The sequence below is a fragment of the Apodemus sylvaticus genome, chromosome 10, assembly GCF_947179515.1.
Source record: "Apodemus sylvaticus chromosome 10, mApoSyl1.1, whole genome shotgun sequence".
NCBI lineage: Eukaryota > Metazoa > Chordata > Mammalia > Rodentia > Muridae > Apodemus > Apodemus sylvaticus.
This window is the reverse complement of record NC_067481.1, coordinates 53,948,937-53,966,947: the sequence shown is the minus strand read 5'-3', so window position 1 is coordinate 53,966,947 and position 18,011 is coordinate 53,948,937. Positions and strand designations below refer to the sequence as shown.

At 45.2% G+C, this 18,011-nt stretch overlaps 2 protein-coding genes across 3 annotated transcripts; one reads left to right on the top strand and one right to left on the bottom strand.

The window, feature by feature from the left end:
* Window positions 1–3,134: 3,134 nt before the first annotated feature.
* Psmb6 (proteasome 20S subunit beta 6) lies at window positions 3,135–5,390 on the top strand. 2 transcript variants are annotated; one of them, XM_052196948.1, is made up of 6 exons: window positions 3,135–3,270; window positions 3,662–3,729; window positions 4,048–4,179; window positions 4,286–4,415; window positions 4,922–5,066; window positions 5,161–5,307. In XM_052196948.1, exons 1-6 carry the CDS (start codon window positions 3,172–3,174, stop codon window positions 5,223–5,225), a joined length of 639 nt encoding a protein of 212 aa, XP_052052908.1. In that variant the 5' UTR covers window positions 3,135–3,171; the 3' UTR covers window positions 5,226–5,307. The 2 variants fall into 2 exon arrangements, with proteins under 2 accessions (XP_052052908.1, XP_052052907.1); XM_052196947.1 differs by having other exon boundaries at window positions 3,136–3,270; window positions 5,181–5,390.
* A 3,986-nt stretch (window positions 5,391–9,376) lies between these two features.
* On the bottom strand, window positions 9,377–10,064 carry C10H17orf114 (chromosome 10 C17orf114 homolog). The gene is made up of 2 exons (XM_052195432.1): window positions 9,992–10,064; window positions 9,377–9,540 (listed from the first exon to the last, which is right to left on the bottom strand). The coding sequence occupies exons 1-2, from the start codon at window positions 10,062–10,064 to the stop codon at window positions 9,377–9,379; spliced, it is 237 nt and encodes a 78-aa protein (XP_052051392.1).
* Window positions 10,065–18,011: the final 7,947 nt, after the last annotated feature.

Here is an 18,011-nt window from a genome sequence, read left to right as displayed (position 1 = left end):
CTCCACACAGACAACGCAGCATGTCCCGCCTGAGTTCTGCCTTCCTCCACCAGAAGTGCGTTTACTTTTCTGTTCTGCCTTCAACCTAAACCCAGTAGGTACATCATGCCTCTCACCAAACAGGCACTCCACCAAGCGTTTATCAGAGTCTCCTTGGTCACTTCCATGCTAGTGAATGTGAACGAAATAAAACATTTCCTAGACTAACTCACAAATTGTATCTCAATCTACTTTTTTCTGAACTATATATCTATATATCCAGCTGGATATATAGAGATTTCCATTTGTATGTCAACTAGGCATAGCACACCTAACAGGTTCAGACTGAGTTTTTAATGCTTTCTTATAAACTATGACTTTCATAGTCAGGTTAACTAAGTAAGTAATTCTGTTTTTCCAGGTGCTCAGATCCAAAATCTTGTTAAGCCAACTTTCCCCACACCAATCTTGAATCTATGGAAATCTGACTACTCCCCACATTTCCCAAGTTTCTTTGTCTAAATCAGCCTTATGTATCATCTGAATTATTTTTTTCTTTCTTATGGTTGTACTGTCTCTAAACAACAAAAGGTGGATCTATTGTTTATTTGTTTGTTCTGGTTTTTTGTTGTTGTTTTGAGACTGGGTTTTGTTTTTTCCCCTTGCATAGTCCTGGCTGTCCTGGAACTTGCTTTGCAGAGCAGGCTGGCCTTGAACTCACAGAGATCTGTCTGCCTCTGCCTCCTGAGTGCTGAGATTAAAGGCACATGCCACTACGGCCCAGCAAAAGGTGATTCTTTAAAATATCAATATTGGGAGCTAGAGAAATGGTTTAGCCAGTAAAGTACTTGAGGTGAGAACCAGGGTTAGGATCCTTATCACCTACATAAAAGCAGGGTGGGCACCTGGCGTGGTGGCTCATGCCTTTAATCGTAGTACCCAAAGGCAGAGCAGTCAGATCTCTGTGAGTTCCCGGCCAGCCAGACTTATGTAGTGAGTCCTTGTCTGGAAAACAAAACAAAATAAAACAAACAAAAATCAGGGTGGGCATGGTACCCTACCGGCAAAAGAAATGTAGAGAGAGGAGGGTCAGGGGTTCAAAGCCAACCTGGGCTGCACAGCAAGTGCATCATGAGATGCTAGCTTTTAAAAACTATTCAGAAGCCAGGCAGTGGTGGCACATGCCTGTAATCCCAGCACTCTGGGAGGCAGAGGCAGGCAGATTTCTGAGTTTGAGGCCAGCCTGGTCTACAGAGTGAGTTCCTAGACAGCCAGGGCTATTCAGAGAAACCCTGTCTCGGAAAAAACAAAACAAAACAAACAAACAAAAAATTCAGAGAAGCCAAGCCTGGTAATTTGTAATCTCAGGGATTTGTAATCTCAACTCCTTGGGAAGCTCAGACAGCAGTTCAGTTCAACAAGCCAGTGCTTGCCTGGGACAGCACCTGCCTTGATTAGTTCAAGGCTAGCTTTCGAAACTTAGGGAGACATTGCCTCAAATTAAAAAAAAAAAACAAAACAAAACATAAAAAATAAATTCAGAAGAAGCCTGGGGTGCCACTTAGTGAATGACAAGTGCTTCCCTAGCATTCACACACAAGGTGATGGGTTTGAACCCAGCAACAAATGTGAAACAAAAGCAAAAATCCTAGAAAACAGTGTACTGATGTGAGGATTTTGGGATATTATTTACTGCAGAAACACAACCAACTAAAGGGAAAAAAGGAATAAATTTGACTTCACCAAAATTTTAAACTTAATTTTTTTTAACATTTGGTTATTTGTTGGGGAAAGGGAGGGTGCATTGGAACCACAGTGATTGTATAGAGGTCAGAAGACAACTTGCAGGTGTTGGTTTTTCTACTTCCACCATAAGGAACAAGCACCTTTACTGACTGAGCTATTTACTTGCCTAAATTTTAAAGCTTTTCCATATAATCCGGTGGTAGAAAAATATCTGCAAATCATATATCTAGGGCTGGAGAGATTGTTCAGCAGTTAAGAGCACTGACTGCCACTTGGGAGGCAGAGGCAGGTGGATTTCTGACTTCGAGACCAGCCTGGTCTACAGAGTGAGTTCCAGGACAGCCAGGGCTACACAAAGAAACCCTGTCTTAAAAACAAAAACAAAAAATAGATAAACAAATAAATAAAAAGAGCACTGCTGCTCTTCCAGAGGTCCTGAGTTCAATTCTCAGCAACCAAATGGTGGCTCACAACCATCTGTAATAGGATCTGGTGCCCTCTATCTGGTGTATCTGAAGACAGCTACAGTGTGTATACATAAAATAAATCCTTTAAAAAACATATATCTGATGTTTCTAGTACCTAAAATATAAAAATAGCACAATACAATAATAAAAACTCAGGCAATTCTTTTTCAAAATGGACAAAAACCTTGAATGGACATTGCTGCAAAGAAAATACACAAATGATTCAGTAGCCATGGAAATATGCTTAACTAATTATTTGGGGGGAAAACAAATCAAAATCATACGATCACATCCACATGCACTAGAATGGCATGAGTACATTGGTGAGAATATGTAAAGATGGGAACTCTCAGATATTGCAGGTGTGATTGTCAAAGGGTATAGATACTTCAAAAAACAATTATAGCTTCTTCGAAAGTTCTTGTGGGACCCGGAAAATCAACTACTAGCATACACTGCTAAGTAGGTAACCCAGACTAATGAAAACACGACCTCACCATTCCAATTTGTACTCTTGTGGGCTCTTTAAACTAGGACATCAATCAGGTTATAGTGTAGCCAACACTGCGACACAACACTGCGACACAACGTTGTTATTTGCAAAACCTTCATACTTCAGACTATACAGTGTGTGGGGGGAACAGCAACCCACCAACCAAACACACACACACACACACAACCTTATAATGTAAATTAGGCTTCATTTGCAACTATCCTTAGGCTCAGAGCGCCCCAAGCCTCTGGTTAGGCACAACTTTAAGAGAAGAGGCTCCGCCCCTTTCCCCGCCCTATACCCGCTTTTTTTTTTAATTTGACCCACTGCCGTAAAGTGCTCACTGTCGCAGACTAGCAGTTCTTATCTCTGTATTTTCCCTTCTGCCGTCAACCAGCTTCGCTCCCAGAAGGCCGCAGAGACGTACTAAAGAGAGTGACGGAGCGCTTTACGACGATTGCTTTGTGGCAGCAGTAGCCGAGGAAGATGGCGGCCGCCTTAGCTGTTCGTGGAGCGGGTTCTGCACCGGCCTTTGGGCCGGAGGCTCTCACCCCAGACTGGGAAAACCGAGAAGTCTCCACAGGGGTGAGGAAAGAGCCAGAGTTCAGAAGACATGTACTAGACCTGACGGGAGGGAAAACATGAAGCCCGAGTGTTTGGTTTAGCGTGTTGGGGGAGAGGCGCAGTGTTGTTCTGCGAGAGGGAGAGGGATTCTTTGAATGCTGGAGTGGGGGGTGATACCTTTCGTGGTGAGAGGTGAATAGTGGACAGAAGCATAAGACTCTGAATCCTGGGGTTTGGAGATGGGAGTTTTTATATTCTCTGAAATGTTGAGCCTCCATAAGACTTGATAATAGGTTCGCGGAGCACGAATTTTGTATTATAGAATCCGAATGAGGAATCATTGAGGTTGATCTATGCTCGAGAATGTGGTAAGGCTAAAAGATTTACCTATTTACACTCTTATTTTTCCCAGACCACGATCATGGCTGTGCAATTTAATGGGGGCGTGGTTCTAGGAGCAGACTCCAGAACAACCACTGGGTGAGCTCAAAACAGAAACTCTTCCTGTTTCCCCTGTTTCTCCACACCTACACCCCTTTCCTGCCTGCCAGCCCACCCTTACCCTCCTCAGACCACTGTGGCAAGAGAAGTTTCTCCTCTACCTGGAGATCATAAGAATTTGTTCCCAATTCTGTGGCTTCCAGTTCCCCTCACCCTTTGGTGAACTACTAATAAAGGTTCGTTCTCCATTCATCCAGCTTCATTTTCCCTAAGAACTAATAGGTAGTAACAGTATTTCTATCCCCGAAGCTGGAGGGAGGCACGTGGGCTCCTTCTCACCGTTCTACCATCCTGCAGGTCTTACATCGCCAATCGAGTGACTGACAAGCTGACCCCTATCCATGACCACATCTTCTGCTGCCGCTCAGGCTCAGCAGCTGATACCCAAGCAGTAGCCGACGCTGTCACTTACCAGCTTGGTTTCCACAGGTGCTTGTGGGCAGGGGAGGAACAACTATCCTAAGGGCTGTGGAACATGAGGCACTAAAAGATCCTGACATTGCTTTCTTTGTGACCTTCCAACCCCGCCTTCTAGTATTGAACTGAACGAGCCTCCACTAGTACACACAGCCGCCAGTCTCTTTAAGGAGATGTGTTACCGGTACAGAGAAGATCTGATGGCGGGAATCATCATTGCAGGCTGGGACCCTCAAGAAGGAGGGCAGGTCAGGCTCTCCTCCTCACCAGAACACTGGACTCACACCTTTAATGCTCCACACACCCCCCTCAGCCATTTTGTTTGTGGCTGTCTGTCCGTTGTCCTGTATGCACGTATTCTTATGGGTGTCTACATGTAGTTGCAGGTACATGTGTGTGGGGGCCTGAGGTCTGCCAGGCTTGTCTTCCTCTTGAGACAGTCTCACTGAAGATAGAGCTCCCTTTTAGCTAGACTGTCTATCCAATGAGCTCTAGAGAGCATCCGCCCTGCACCCTTCTCCCAGAGCTGGGGTTACAGATATATAGAGCTGGATTTTGCATAAGTGCTAGGGATTTGAAATCTGGTCTTCATACTTGCCTTAGTAGCACCCCAGACATTTTTTAAGTTTCTCTTTCTGTCTCTACCTTACCATTAACTTTCCCCAGACCAAATTAAAAAGGGACTGGCGAATGGATGTATATGTGCTGGGAAAGGATGTAACTGGTGGCTTTTCTCCTCCCTCCCATCTGCCAGGTGTACTCTGTTCCCATGGGGGGTATGATGGTAAGACAGTCCTTTGCCATCGGAGGCTCCGGGAGCTCATATATCTATGGCTATGTTGATGCTACCTATCGGGAAGGCATGACCAAGGATGAATGTCTGCAGTTCACTGCCAATGGTGAGAATCTGTGCTTCCAAGCCCGTGAGCCTCAGCCCTCAATCCCCAAGCCATGCCGAGATTCCTTATTTTCAGCACCTAACTCCAAACCCAATTTCCTTGTTTTATCTACAGCTCTCGCTTTGGCTATGGAACGCGATGGCTCCAGTGGAGGAGTGATCCGCTTGGCCGCCATTCAAGAGTCAGGGGTAGAGCGGCAGGTGCTTTTGGGAGACCAGATCCCCAAGTTCACCATTGCCACTTTGCCACCTCCCTGAAGTATGCTGGGTGTACTAAATGATATCCACACTGACGCAGACGCTAATAAACAGTTTGTTAAAGAGATGTTTCTGCGTGGAGGTTCTTTGCTTGACTTCAAGCTTGAACTTGTCAAAACCATTCTCTTGTGCAAACTACTGCCCTGAGCTCAGTAGGAGTCAGAGAGGCGAGGGGGGCTTATCGGTGCTCTGTTCTTTTTTTTTTTTTTTTTTTTTTTTTGGTTTTTTGGGGTTTGGTTTTTTTGGGTTTGGTTTTTCTGAGACAGGGTTTCTCTGTATAGCCCTGGCTGTCCTGGAACTCACTCTGTAGACCAGGCTGGCCTCGAACTCAGAAATCCACCTGTCTCTGCCTCCCAGAGTACTGGGATTACAGGCGTGCTCCACCACTGGCCTGCTGCTCTGTTCTTTTATTACTACTATTGTTAGATTATTTGGGGGGTGGTGGCTAATTGCATTTTTTTAAATATAAGATAGTTTATTTTATGTGCATTGGTGTTTTGCCTGCATGTATGTGTGAGGGTGCCAGATTCCTGGAACTGGAGTTACAGTTGTGAACTGCCTTGTGGGTGCTGGGAATTGAAACCAGGCCTTTGAAAGAGCAGCCAGTGCGCTCTTAACCACCGAGCCATCTCTCTGGCCCCTTGTTCTTGGGTTTTGGTTTGGTTTGGTTTTGAGACTAGATCTCTTTTTGCTCAGCCAGGCCTTGAACTTGTGGCAGTTCTCCTCCCTTTGCTTCTTGAGTGCCTGGATCACAGATGTATTCCAAGGTACTTAGTCGAGAGTGGTGGTTTCTGAACCTGTATGTCATATTTCCTCTACATCCCTCCAGGTATCTAAAGTACCAGAATGTGGTTGATTGGGGACTTCAGAATTGGCCTAAGTCCAAGTTAGAACTCAATTAGGAGACTTGGGTCCCCTCCCTGCTCTGTCTGATGCTGACCATCATGGTGATTGCTGGCCCTGAGGCTAAAACTCCCCAGGCCAGTCACATGATCCTCTCTCCCCCATCACTTAGTCGTCATGTAGCTGTGTAACTTCTTTGTCTTTTGGGAAAGAGATGGGAATACATACAGATGTTGGGAGCAGGGAGCAGCCATAGGGAGTGTTTTTGGATAGTTCTATAAGTCACAGTCCTCAGGCTGAAAATGGACTCCAGCCCCTTTGCAGCTGTCCCTTTTCAAACCAGGGACCTAAAGGAGCTCAGAGGTACCTCAATGACTCCATCTTTCCAGTCTTAATTTTCTGTAGTCCACTTGATCAGGGAACCATAGAAGCCACATTTATAGACTTTGTTCTAAAGTAGTTCAGAAGGCAGAAAGGATGGTTCCTACGGAAGGAGGGAAGGGGAAGAGAAAGTCCCCTAATGAGCGACTTGGGAAAGGTTAATTGCAGCTCAATCTGAGATTATCGTGGCATAGACAGTGGCAGTGTGAAGCCACTGGTTACCCTGTACCCATGAGCAGGAAGCGGTGGTGGGTTGTGCTGCTTGGCTCTATTTATTCTAGGTCTCCAGCATACTTTACTGTTTATGCCTAAACCTGGTCTGCCTAAGTCCCCTGTCTTGTACTTCACGGTTCAGCTCTAAAAACTCTGAAAGTCTGTAACAGTCTCTGTGCCCCTGCCCGGGTCCATGCCTGCCCTTATGCAATCCTTCAAACATAGAGCAGCCAAAGAGATCTGTGTAAATGTGAGCCATGCTGCTTCTCTGCCTCAGTTCTCAGTATCAGACCAGGTGTGGCGCTTGCCTCTAATACTAGGCAAAGGCAGATGGGTCTCTGAGTTTGGGGTCAGCTTGGCCTATATAGGGAGTTTAGAGTTAGCTAGGCTACCTAGGAAGGCTCTGTTTCAAAACAATTAGTAAGCACACCCCCTCCAAAAAAAAAAAAGACATTCCTCAGTATCTTGCTGTCCCACCTAGACCAGTCTACTGGCTACTTAACCATGACCAAAAGGACCAGACCGCTGCCCCAGCTTTGACAGTCATCACTGGTGCCTTTCTGTTTTCTAGAATTTATGGAATTTTGTATTTAGATATTTGCTGGGTGGATTGTGTCGTTTATTTTTGTTTTGCGATGAGATTTGCAATGCTAGACAAGTGATTTACAAGTGCATTACATCTTTGCCCCATTAATCTAGGCAAGGTTTTTTTTTTTTCTGTAACCCAGGCTGGCCCTGAGTTTATGATCATTCTTCACTGTCCAGAGTGCTGGGTGAGAGGTGTGTGTTACCAAGTCCAGCTCCCCAAGTTTCTTAAGACAGATCTCACTCTAATTCAGTCTGACTTAGAACTCACTATGTAGCCCAGACTATCCTGGAACTTTTTAGCCTCCCAGTGTGGAGATTTTAGACGAGAACCACCATGCCTAGGAAAACTTTATTTTTCATAGTTATTTTGAGGTTTGCTGCAAAATTGAAGTTACAAAGACTTCCTAAATATTGCTTGTCTACACACGTGGGCAGCCTCCCTCATCATCAGTATCTTACACCAGAGCCAGACTGCTTGGTTAGTACTGGTGACCCACGCTGACACTCCAGCTTGTCACCACGATCTCAGCTCAGAGGTCACCTGTCAGGAAAGCCTTTTCTGACCTTTTCAAATTAAAATCTCCTGACCCCTGTCTCGTTCTCACAATGCTTTGTTTGATTTTCATCCTAATTGCTATTTCTTGTTAGCCTGCTTGCTTTTTTAATTGTTATCTCCTATCTCTGTCAGAAAGTCAGTACAAGAAGGAATTCTTGGTTCATTGATAAATCATTGCCTAGCAGAGAATAGACATGACATTTTTAAAAATATGTTTTAAATTTCTTCCTTGACAGTTTCATGCATCTGAACACTGCCTTCATCATATCCACCCCCCACTGTGCCTTCTCTCCTTTCTAGACCTCCCCTGACACGTCCGTCTTCCAATTTCATGTCCATGGGGCAGTCCCTAGGATTGTGGGAAACCTACCAGGGGCCACACCTCAGAGAAAACTGACGCCCTTATTAGACAACAATTGCCAGTAACTTCTCAGCTAGGAATGGGGACTCAACTCCTCTTCCAACCATGCCGGCTTTGTTGTTGTCGTTGCTTATTTTATTTACTTATTTTTGAGTCAGGGTTTCTCTGTGTAGCCCTGGTGGTCCTGGAACTCACTCTATAGACCAGACTAGCTTTGAACTTGGAGATCAACCTGCCTTTGCCTCCCAAGTGCAGGGATTAAAGGAGTGCTACCTTACTGAAATTTTGATTGGCTTGATCTTGCACAACTTGTGTGGGTTCATGAGTTCAAAGACTATGTCACCTACAAACAGCTCTCCGTATTCCTTCCTAGTCTCCATCTCTTACATTCTTTTCACCCCTCTTCCAACTTCAGCATTTTAGAGATTTTATTTAGTGTGAGAGAGAGAGAAGGGGGTACATGCCACAGCACACATGTGGGGGTCTGAGGACCACTGTGTGTGTGTGTGTGTGTTAGAAAGAGAGAGAGAGAGAGATGTTCATGCCACAACACACTTGTGGAGTTCTAAGGACAACCACTGGAATTCTGTCTATCTTGTTCAGGCCAGGTCTAGCTTGTTTCTTCCTATGCTGTGTACTGTCCCCACCTCCCATTTCTCTGTAGGCATGCTGGGATTATAGCTGTGTTTTGGGTATCTGGCTTTTTTCAAGGGTTTCAATGCTCAAACTCAGATCTTCAAGCTTATTCGATAAGCATTTTTACCAACTGGGTCACTTCTCCAACCCAGCCCTAGATAATAAGCTCCTTAATTCTGTTTTCTGTTCTGCCCACCCCCAACTCCCCTGGTTCACTTTCCTCACACTCAACTCTGAAGCCTCATTTCAGCAAGCCTAACTTTCCTATTAGCCACACTTGGGATCTGCCTCATACACACTTTTCCAGAGTACCCCAGACCTAGTATATTGGTCCCCAATAACCCTCACCCAACTCTCAAACACAACCCTTTGCAATTCTGAACAAATTTAATGAGGTTATGACAGACTTGGGCCCACTGGGAGTGTGACAGAGGTTGCCAAGAGTTCTTGGAGGCTTGGCCCCTGGTTGTCCCTTTCAAATGGTAGAGTCATTGGCTGATGCCACATCATGCAGCTGGTGGCGGAAGGAGAGTCGAGCTTTCCGGCTCAAGTAGGCACCAGCCCCTGGGGAGGGCAGTCCTCCAGTCACAGTAGGGGCTACAGCTGGACTAGGATCTGGAGGGGAAGAAGGTTCCAGGCCTAAAAGGGGGTCAGAAGAGGAAGAAGGGTTGGAGAGGGTAGCTCAGGGTTCAACTCCTCTGCACTTCCCACCATAGCTGTGAGGAAAGTTAGACGGGACAGCAAGAGGGCTACGGAGAGGGAATGTCTACAGTGGAACCAGTCTCCCCAAGACAGGGCTCTCAAGCTGTTGTAGAGACACCCCTCTGAATCCCTCTCCTGCTCTAAAGCACCCTGGTGCTTGAAGCAGTAATCTGCTGTCACCATCTTGAAAGTCTCACACGTTACCATAGGCTTCCAGCTTTCCATTTTGCAGTACTCTCTACAGAATCTTCTGGCAGCCCCGAGGAGACATGAGATGGATCCAATTCTCCCTTAGGCAACAGGATCCTTCTCTGCCCTGGTCTGAGGGTTTATCTCCCCACCCCCCAATTCATGCCAATCTGCCCTTTCCCCCAGAATACCCTCCTACCTGTTTCCCTTTCAGTCCCCCGCTGTCTCCGGCACCCACAGCATGGGAAACACCAAGCCCCCTTCAGACCCATCTCAATAGTGGAGACTGGGACTTTGGGAAGGGCCAGAAGGGCCCAGGGGAGGGGTGTGGTTTTCAATTCCCCCCCCACCATGGGCAAAACTACCACTTAGCCTCAGACCGCCCGGTGATTATAGGCGCCAGGGGATAGAAGGGGGGAGAGGGAAAGGAGAGAGGGTGGGGATACCCCATTCAAATACCTACATTTGGTGCCCTCTTGATTCGGGGTTCTTTTATCCCCATGTAAAAGGAGGATGTTAGGAAGCATTTCATGCCGGAGGCAGGCAGAGGGGTGCCATGAGAATCCAGTAGTGCAATGCTCCTCAGCTTGGGGTCAGTCTACACACTGCTGGGAATGCGAATTTGTTTCGTTTTGAGTTTTTACTGTTGGTAACAGAACCCAGGGTCTCCCGTCCGCTGGGTGAGGACTCCATCACCAAGTTTACCCCTCCCTGCCGCCATTTTCTTTTCTTTTTAAGTTTTATTTCAGGATGCAAATTTAGAAGGCCCAAGGGATAAAAATTCAACGGAATACTAGGGTTTTAGCATGAGAAACTTTATCCTGAGGAAAAAACGCATTCTCACTAAATGATCTGGCAACTCTGGTTTTGGTTTTGGTTTGAGACAGGGTCTCACGATGTTAACTCAGACTAGCCTGGAACTCTTGGTGATTCTCCTGCCTCAGCCTCTCATTGTTAGGATCACAGGCATACACAGCACCAAGCCTAGCAGGTCTGGTGACTTGTCTATGTTGTTTGTCATTTGTCATTGCTACTGTTTTACAGTGTGGATCTCATAGTATTGCCCAGGGTTATCTGTACAATAGGCCAGGGCTCTGCAGCTGCTGCTCCTCGGAGGCACCGTTACTATGCTGAGTTTACAGGTGAGGAAAGGGGGTCACTAAGAGACAAGGTTTTTACAATAGTCCAGATGCACATAAAAAAAAAAGTGAAGATGGTGCCCAGTCCCATACACCTCAAACCCGCAGTCCCTGTCAGTGATGTCTCTTCTTCATAAGATGCATGTGAGTTTTCGGTTGGTTTGGTTTGGTTTTTTGAAACAAGGTTTCTCAGTGTAGCCCTGGCTGTCCTGAACCTCACTCTGTAAAACAGGCTGGCCTCAAACTCACCAAGATCCACCTCCCTCTGTCTCTGGAGTGCTAGGTTTAAAGGCATATGCCCACCACATCCCTGGCCTGTTCATTTTTTGAGACAGGGTTACATGTAGCCCAGACTGGCCTCAAACTCTCTATATAGCCAAGTGTAACTTTGAACTCCTGTTATTCTGCCTCTGTCTCTCAAGTGCTGCTATTATAGGGGGAGGGCTACCACACTTGGTTGGTGTCTTTTGTTTGTTTTTTGTTTTGTTTTGTTTTGTTTTGTTTTTTGGTTTTTCGAGATAGGGTTTCTCTGTATAGCTCTGGCTGTCCTGGAACTCACTCTGTAGACCAGGCTGGCCTCAAACTCAGAAATCCACCTGCCTCTGCCTCCCAAGTGCCACCACTGCCTGGCATGATTGGTGTCTTAGTTAGAGGTTCCATTGCTGTGAAGAGGCACCAGGATAAAGAACAGCATTTAATTGGTGCTGGCTTACAGGTTCAGTCAATTATCATCATGGCAGGAGCTTGGCAGTGTCGAGGTAGACATGGTACAGGAGGAGCTAAGAGTTCTACATCTTCATCTGAAGATAACCAGGAAGAGACTGTCTTCAGGCAGCTAGGAAGAGGGTCTTAAAGCCCACTCCCACAGTATCACACTTCTTCCCACAAGGCCATATCTACTCCAACAAGGCCACACATATCTCCTAATAGTGCAACTCCATGGGCCAAACATATTCAAATCACCACACTTGGGGTTTTGTTTTTTTGTTTTTGTTTTTAAATTGAGCTGGCAGAGGTGGTGCATCCTTGAAATTTCAGCAATACTCAGAAGGTGGAAGCAGAAGGATTTCTACTTGAGGTCCAGGCTGGATTATATGTTGAGACCTTCCTCCTACCCCTTCAAAAACAACCTTATTGAAACTGTGTTCCTTAGGTTTTTTTTGTTTGTTTTTTTTTTTGTTTGTTTGTTTGTTTTTTGTCATGATGACACAATTGGGAAGAGGGAACCTTGACTGAGAAAATGTTCTCCCTCAGATTGACCTGTAGGCAAGCCTGTGCAAGCATTTTCTTGATGGGTGATTGATGTGGGAAGGCCTGGGCAAGTGGTCCTGGGATGTCACCGAGCAAACCAAGCAACGCAGAGGAGCAAGCCAGGAAGGAGTGTTCCTCCATGATCGTTGCTTGACTTGCTGCCTTGGCTTCCGAGTGACAACACTCTGGGATGTGTGAGCCAAAGAAAGGTTCCTTTTCATTTTGTTTATCGATGTAGCCCTAGCTGTGCTGGAATTCACAGTGTAGACCAGCCTAGTCTGGCCTGTCTCTGTCTCCTGGGTGCTGGGATTAAAGGTGTGTGTTGCCTTGCTATCCCAAGCTGCATTTTTGGTCATGGTCTTTAACATATCAACATAAATAGAACTAAGACACTAAGTACGTATATCTTGAACACTCATATCTCCAAACCTTACCATGCAGCTTCACTGAGTTTTGTAATCAGACAATCAGATATTTCATGTGTGTGTGTGTGTGTTCATGTGGGTGTACATACATGTGCATGTAGAGGCCAGAGGTTAACATCAGGTAACTTCCTCTATCATTCTTCATCTTATTTCTAAATTACACTTTATTCTGTGTGCATGTTTGGAGGGCAAGGGGCATGTGTGTGTGCCACCTCATAGGCTTGTGTGAATGTCAGAAGTCAGCTTGCGGGTCAGTTCTCTTCTAACACCCTGAGGGGCCCAATAATTAAACTCAGGTGGTCAGGCTGTGTAGCAGGCTCCTTTGCCCTCTGAGCCATCTCACTGTCCCCCTCCATCTTATTTTGGAGAAGAAGGGTTTCTTTACTGAACTTCGAGCTACAGAGACCCTCCTGTCTCTATCCCCCAAAGGCCACCGTGCCTTAGTATACATGCGCATGCACTGACGCCTCTCCCCAGACCCCAGGCCTGGCTTTTGTGTGACTACTTGCGCTCTGAACCCAGGTCCTCACGCTTGTGCCCCAAGCACTTTATCTATTGAGTCATCTCCCCGGCCCTGGAACATTTCATTATTCTAGAAGTTTCCCTTATAAAAAGCCCTTCTTAGGCACTCTTCCCCATGCCCTGCCTCAGGCGACCCCAGGTCTGATTCCCATTATTATCAGTTGTTCTTGGCTATTTCAGAACTTGGTATAAATGTAATCACACTCCATTACTCTTTTATGTTTGCTTTCTTTCAGCATAATGGTTTATCTATAGTAACAGTTTGTGTGGTTTATAATTTATTACAACGTAATTCAGAACATACATAAAATTCACCATTTTAAGACAGAATTCCATGGTGGTTTTTGCTATATTCACACAGTTATATAATCATCACCACTAATTTTAGATTTTCCATTACCCTCAAGAAACCCTTGTACTCATTAGAAATCATTCCCCAATCCTCCTTCTCCCTAGCTCTGACAGCCACTAATCTACTTCCTGTTTCTCTGTCCTTCTTTAACCTAAGCATTCCATAGTGGGATGGTTAGGTTTTTCTTGGTTTTTTTTTTCCTTTCTTTAGGTTAATCTATGTTGATTAGATACTTATTTGCTATATTTTGAAGCAACATATAATACAAAATATAGGAAAAGCTGGTCCACCCCCTTCCACCTTCTCCCTGCCCACCTCCCACCTCCAAACACTCCTCATTGTGATTTGCTCAGAACAGGGCTTAGAGCGGTGATGGATAATTTGATTGCCAACTTGATTAGATTAAAAACCACCGTGAGCAGGGCCGAAGAGATGGTTGGGCTGTTAGAAGCACTTACTGTTCCTGCAGCAGGCCTGGGTTCAGTTCTGAGCTCTCAGAGCAGTTCTCAATCCCCTGCACCTCTGGTTCCAGCACAAACGATGCCCTGTTCTGAACGCCTTGGGTTCCAGCATGAGTATGGTGTATATGCATACATTCATAACATACACACACGCAGGTAAAACGACAAAAGCTTACCTGAGTTTGCTGTGGTGACACACACCCTTAATCCCAGCACTCAGGAGACGATGGCTGGCGGATCTCTGAATTCCAGGCCAGCTTGATCTACAGAGCAAGCTGTGGACCAGCCTCCAAACAGCAGCAGCAGCAGCAGCAGCAGCAACAAAACACCCACGGCATGAATGAGCATACTTTGGGCAAGCCTGTGAGGATGTTTCCAGAGAGAGGGTTTGTTTGCTTGTTTGTTTTAAAGATAGGATCTCACTTTGTAGCCCAGGCTAGCCTTAAACTCAGAATGATCTTCAGTGGCCTAAGCTGAGAATACAAGTGTAACTCACAACTCTGCCATCCAGAGACACCAATCTAAAGAAGAAAGACCTGTGCTGAATGTGGATGGCATTGCCCCATGCACTGGAGTCCTGCAGTGAAGAAAAGGAAAACAGCAGGAAGCCATCCTGGTACCCATATTCACCTTTCTGTTTTCTGCCTTCCCAGATCAACAAGCAGTCCACCATCACACCTTTCCTTTTGCAGTGAACTGTTTTCCCTTAAACCAGGAGTCACTAACTAACTAACTAATTAACTAACTAACTAACTAACTAACTAGTAAGTAACTAAATACATACATACCTCCAGTAAATTGCTTTATGCCTATATTTGGTCACATCAGGATAAGAGTGATGAATGTGCTATGGAGTCTTACAACGTGGTGGCTTTTTGTCTGTCTCTCCTAGCTCAGTGTTTTCAGAGTCCCTCCACGTGGGGAATCTATGCATCAACACACAGCTTCTCCTTATGGCTGAAGAGGACGGAGCATGGCTGTGTCTTCATCAGCATGTCCATTTGTCTCCTCTCCACTTTCTTTTTGGCTTTTTCAAGACAAGGTTTTTCAGTGTAGCCCAGGCTGTCCTAGAACTCACCCTGTAGACCAGACTGGCCTTGAACTCAGAAATCTGCATCTCTGCCTCTGCCTCTTAATGCTGACGTTAAAGGTGTGCGTCACCACCATCTGGCTCCTTTCCACTCTCTGCTTATTAGCAGTAGTGCTGCCCTGAGCTTCTAAGGATACATTTTTTCTGTATATATATATATATATTTTTTTTGGGGGGGGGGAAGGGGGATCAAGACAGGGTCTATGTAGATATGGCTATCCTGGAACTTGCTCTGTAGACCAGGCTGGTAAAGTCATAGAAATCCATCTGAGGAGCTGGAGAGGAGGCTCAGTAGTTAAGAACACTGGCTGCTCTTGTAAAGGTCTTAGGTTTGATTGAGCATCGACATAACAGCTCACAGCTTTAAGTAAGTCCAGTTCTAGGGTCACATTGTCATCTTGCCTCCACAGGCATTAGGCATGCATGTGGTACACATACACACATGCAGGCAAAATACTCATGCACTTACAAAGTAAACAAAACAAAAAAGAAAGAAATCCACCTGCTTTTGCCTCCCAAATACTGAGATTAAAGGCATAAATGACTACTGCCCAACTGTGTGTGTGTGTGTGTGTGTATATATATATATATATATATATATATATATATATATATATATACAGTCTTATCTATATATATAGTGGTTCCGAGGCCAGCCAGGATTACACAGGGCAATGGTTCTCAAGTATATATATATTTACTGCCCAACTGTATATGTATGTATGTATGTATCTGTATCTATCTATCTACATATATATATATATACACACACACACACACAGTTGGGCAGTAGTCATACACACACACACACACACTATACATATATATATATAGTGTGTGTGTGTGTGTGTGTGTGTGTGTGTGTGTGTGTGTATGTGTGTGTGTATTTTGAGACAGGGTGTCTGTGTGTAGCCCTGGCTGTCCTGGAACTCACTCTGTAGACCAGACCAGGCTAGCCTCAAACTCAGAGATCTGCCTGCCTCTGCCTCCCAAGTGCTGGGATTAAAGGTGTACACCACCGTTGCCCGGCTGAATATATATTTTTTAACTTAAAAATATACTTTGTGGCCGGGCAGTGGTGGCGCATGCCTGTAATCCCAGCACTCTGGGAGGCAGAGGCAGGCGGGTTTCTGAGTTCGAGGCCAGCCTAGTCTACAGAGTGAGTTCCAGGACAGCCAGGGCTATATAGAGAAACCCTGCCTTGAAAAACCCATATATATATGTGTGTGTGGTATATGGTGTATGTAGGGTCTGGAGGCAACGGCACTTTGTGTGTGGTGTATGGTGTATGTTAGGGTCTGGAGGCAACGGCAGCAGATCTCTTGAGAGTTTGAAACCAGCCTTATCTACATATAGTGGTTCCAAGGCCAGCCAGGATTACACAGGGCAATGGTTCTCAACCTTCCTAATGCTGTGACCTTTTAATACAGTTCCTCATGTTGTAGTGATTCCCCAACCACAAAGTTATTTTCATGATATTTTATAACTGTAATTTTGCTACTGTTATGAATTGTGATGTAAATATCTGATATGCATGATAGCTACTGTATGACCCCTGTAAAAGGGTTGTTCGACCCCAAGTTGAAAACCACTGACCTAGAGGTATCCTATATAGATAGGTATATATGTATTGAAGTTTTTAATTAGGAAAAGATGAACAGATACTTTATCAAGATACTGAGGCATGATGGTTTGATTATGCTTAGCCCAAGGGGTGGCACTATTAAAGGGCCCTGTTGGAGCAGGCGTGTCTCTGTGGGTGTGGGCTATAAAACCCTCATCCTAGTTGCCTGGTAATGAGTATTCTGCTGGTGGCCTTCAGCTGAAGATGTAGAACTCCCAGCTCCTCCTGCATCATGCCTGCCTGGATGCTGCTATGCTCCCGCCTTGATGATACTGGACTTAACCTCTGAACCTGTAAGCCAGCCCCAATTACATGTTCTTATGAGAGTTGCCTTGGTCGTGGTGTCTGTTCACAGCAGTGGAACCCTAATTAAGACAATATGAAATACAGTTAACATCACTAATATTCAGGGATGTACAATTAAGATTGCAGTGCTAAGCCTTTCACACCACTCGGGCAGATAACAGGAAGGATCTGTGGGATTGAACGTGCACCGTGCTATGAGCAGCTACAGCAGAAGTACCACACACTGGTTTTTAGAAATGTAAAATAGAAGAGCCATTTTGGAAAGTTTTTTATTTTTAATATTTTTCTTTATTTTGATTTTGTGTGTATGAATGTTTCATGTGTGCAGTGCCCACGGAGGCAAGAAGAGGACACCAGATCCCTGGGACTGGAGTTACTATTGGGGAGCAGCCATGTGGGTGCTAGGAATCAGACTCAGGTCCTAAGTGAGTGCTCTTATGCACAGAGCCATCTCTCCAGCCCTGGGTTTTGTTTTTTCCGGCAGTGTTTGCCTGTGTAGCCCCAGCCGACCTCAATTGCCAAGCTTCACAATACTCTTGCCAATTCTCTGTACTGCTGAGCTACAAACTGCCAAGCCCAGGTCTTGACAGCCACAACATCCTGTAAGTTAAATGTACACTTATATGACCCAGTAGTTCTACTCTAGTTGTTTACAGAAGAGAAATTAAAATAATAAGTCCACAAAAATGAGTGGTACATAAATGTTTATTGGAGGGTCACTTCCAGTGGACAAAACCCAAAACAATTCAAATGCTGATTCAGAGGGAAATTGGAAGGAAAAAAAAAGGGCAGCCTTTAGGATCTGGGGGGTGTTGGGGGGGGCAGTTCTTTCCAGATTGAAATTTACAGGCGATTAGGTTCCAGGTTCCCAGACTGGTCTATTATTTTAGCTCAGTGTCTGGTTAATTGCTCCTGCGAAATAAACGTTTCATTAATGAAGAATGTGATTTCTCATACAGCAACGAACTTGCAGTCACTCGGCTTTTTATGCTCTTATTACCTCCCATCAACAAAGGCTGTCTGTACCGGACCCACCAAAGGGACATCAG

What these genes read in the sequence shown, in the direction of transcription:
- Psmb6 (XM_052196947.1), top strand. Translation starts at nt 3,172, where the DNA reads ATGGCGGCCGCCTTAGCTGTTCGTGGAGCGGGTTCTGCACCGGCCTTT. An exon ending in ACCGAGAAGTCTCCACAGGG is followed by an intron (nt 3,271 to 3,661) that starts GTGAGGAAAGAG and finishes TATTTTTCCCAG; the next exon opens with ACCACGATCATGGCTGTGCA. An exon ending in ACCCTCAAGAAGGAGGGCAG is followed by an intron (nt 4,416 to 4,921) that starts GTCAGGCTCTCC and finishes CCCATCTGCCAG; the next exon opens with GTGTACTCTGTTCCCATGGG.
- C10H17orf114 (XM_052195432.1), bottom strand. Translation starts at nt 10,064, where the DNA reads ATGGGTCTGAAGGGGGCTTGGTGTTTCCCATGCTGTGGGTGCCGGAGA. An exon ending in GGGGACTGAAAGGGAAACAG is followed by an intron (nt 9,541 to 9,991) that starts GTAGGAGGGTAT and finishes ACCCCCTTTTAG; the next exon opens with GCCTGGAACCTTCTTCCCCT.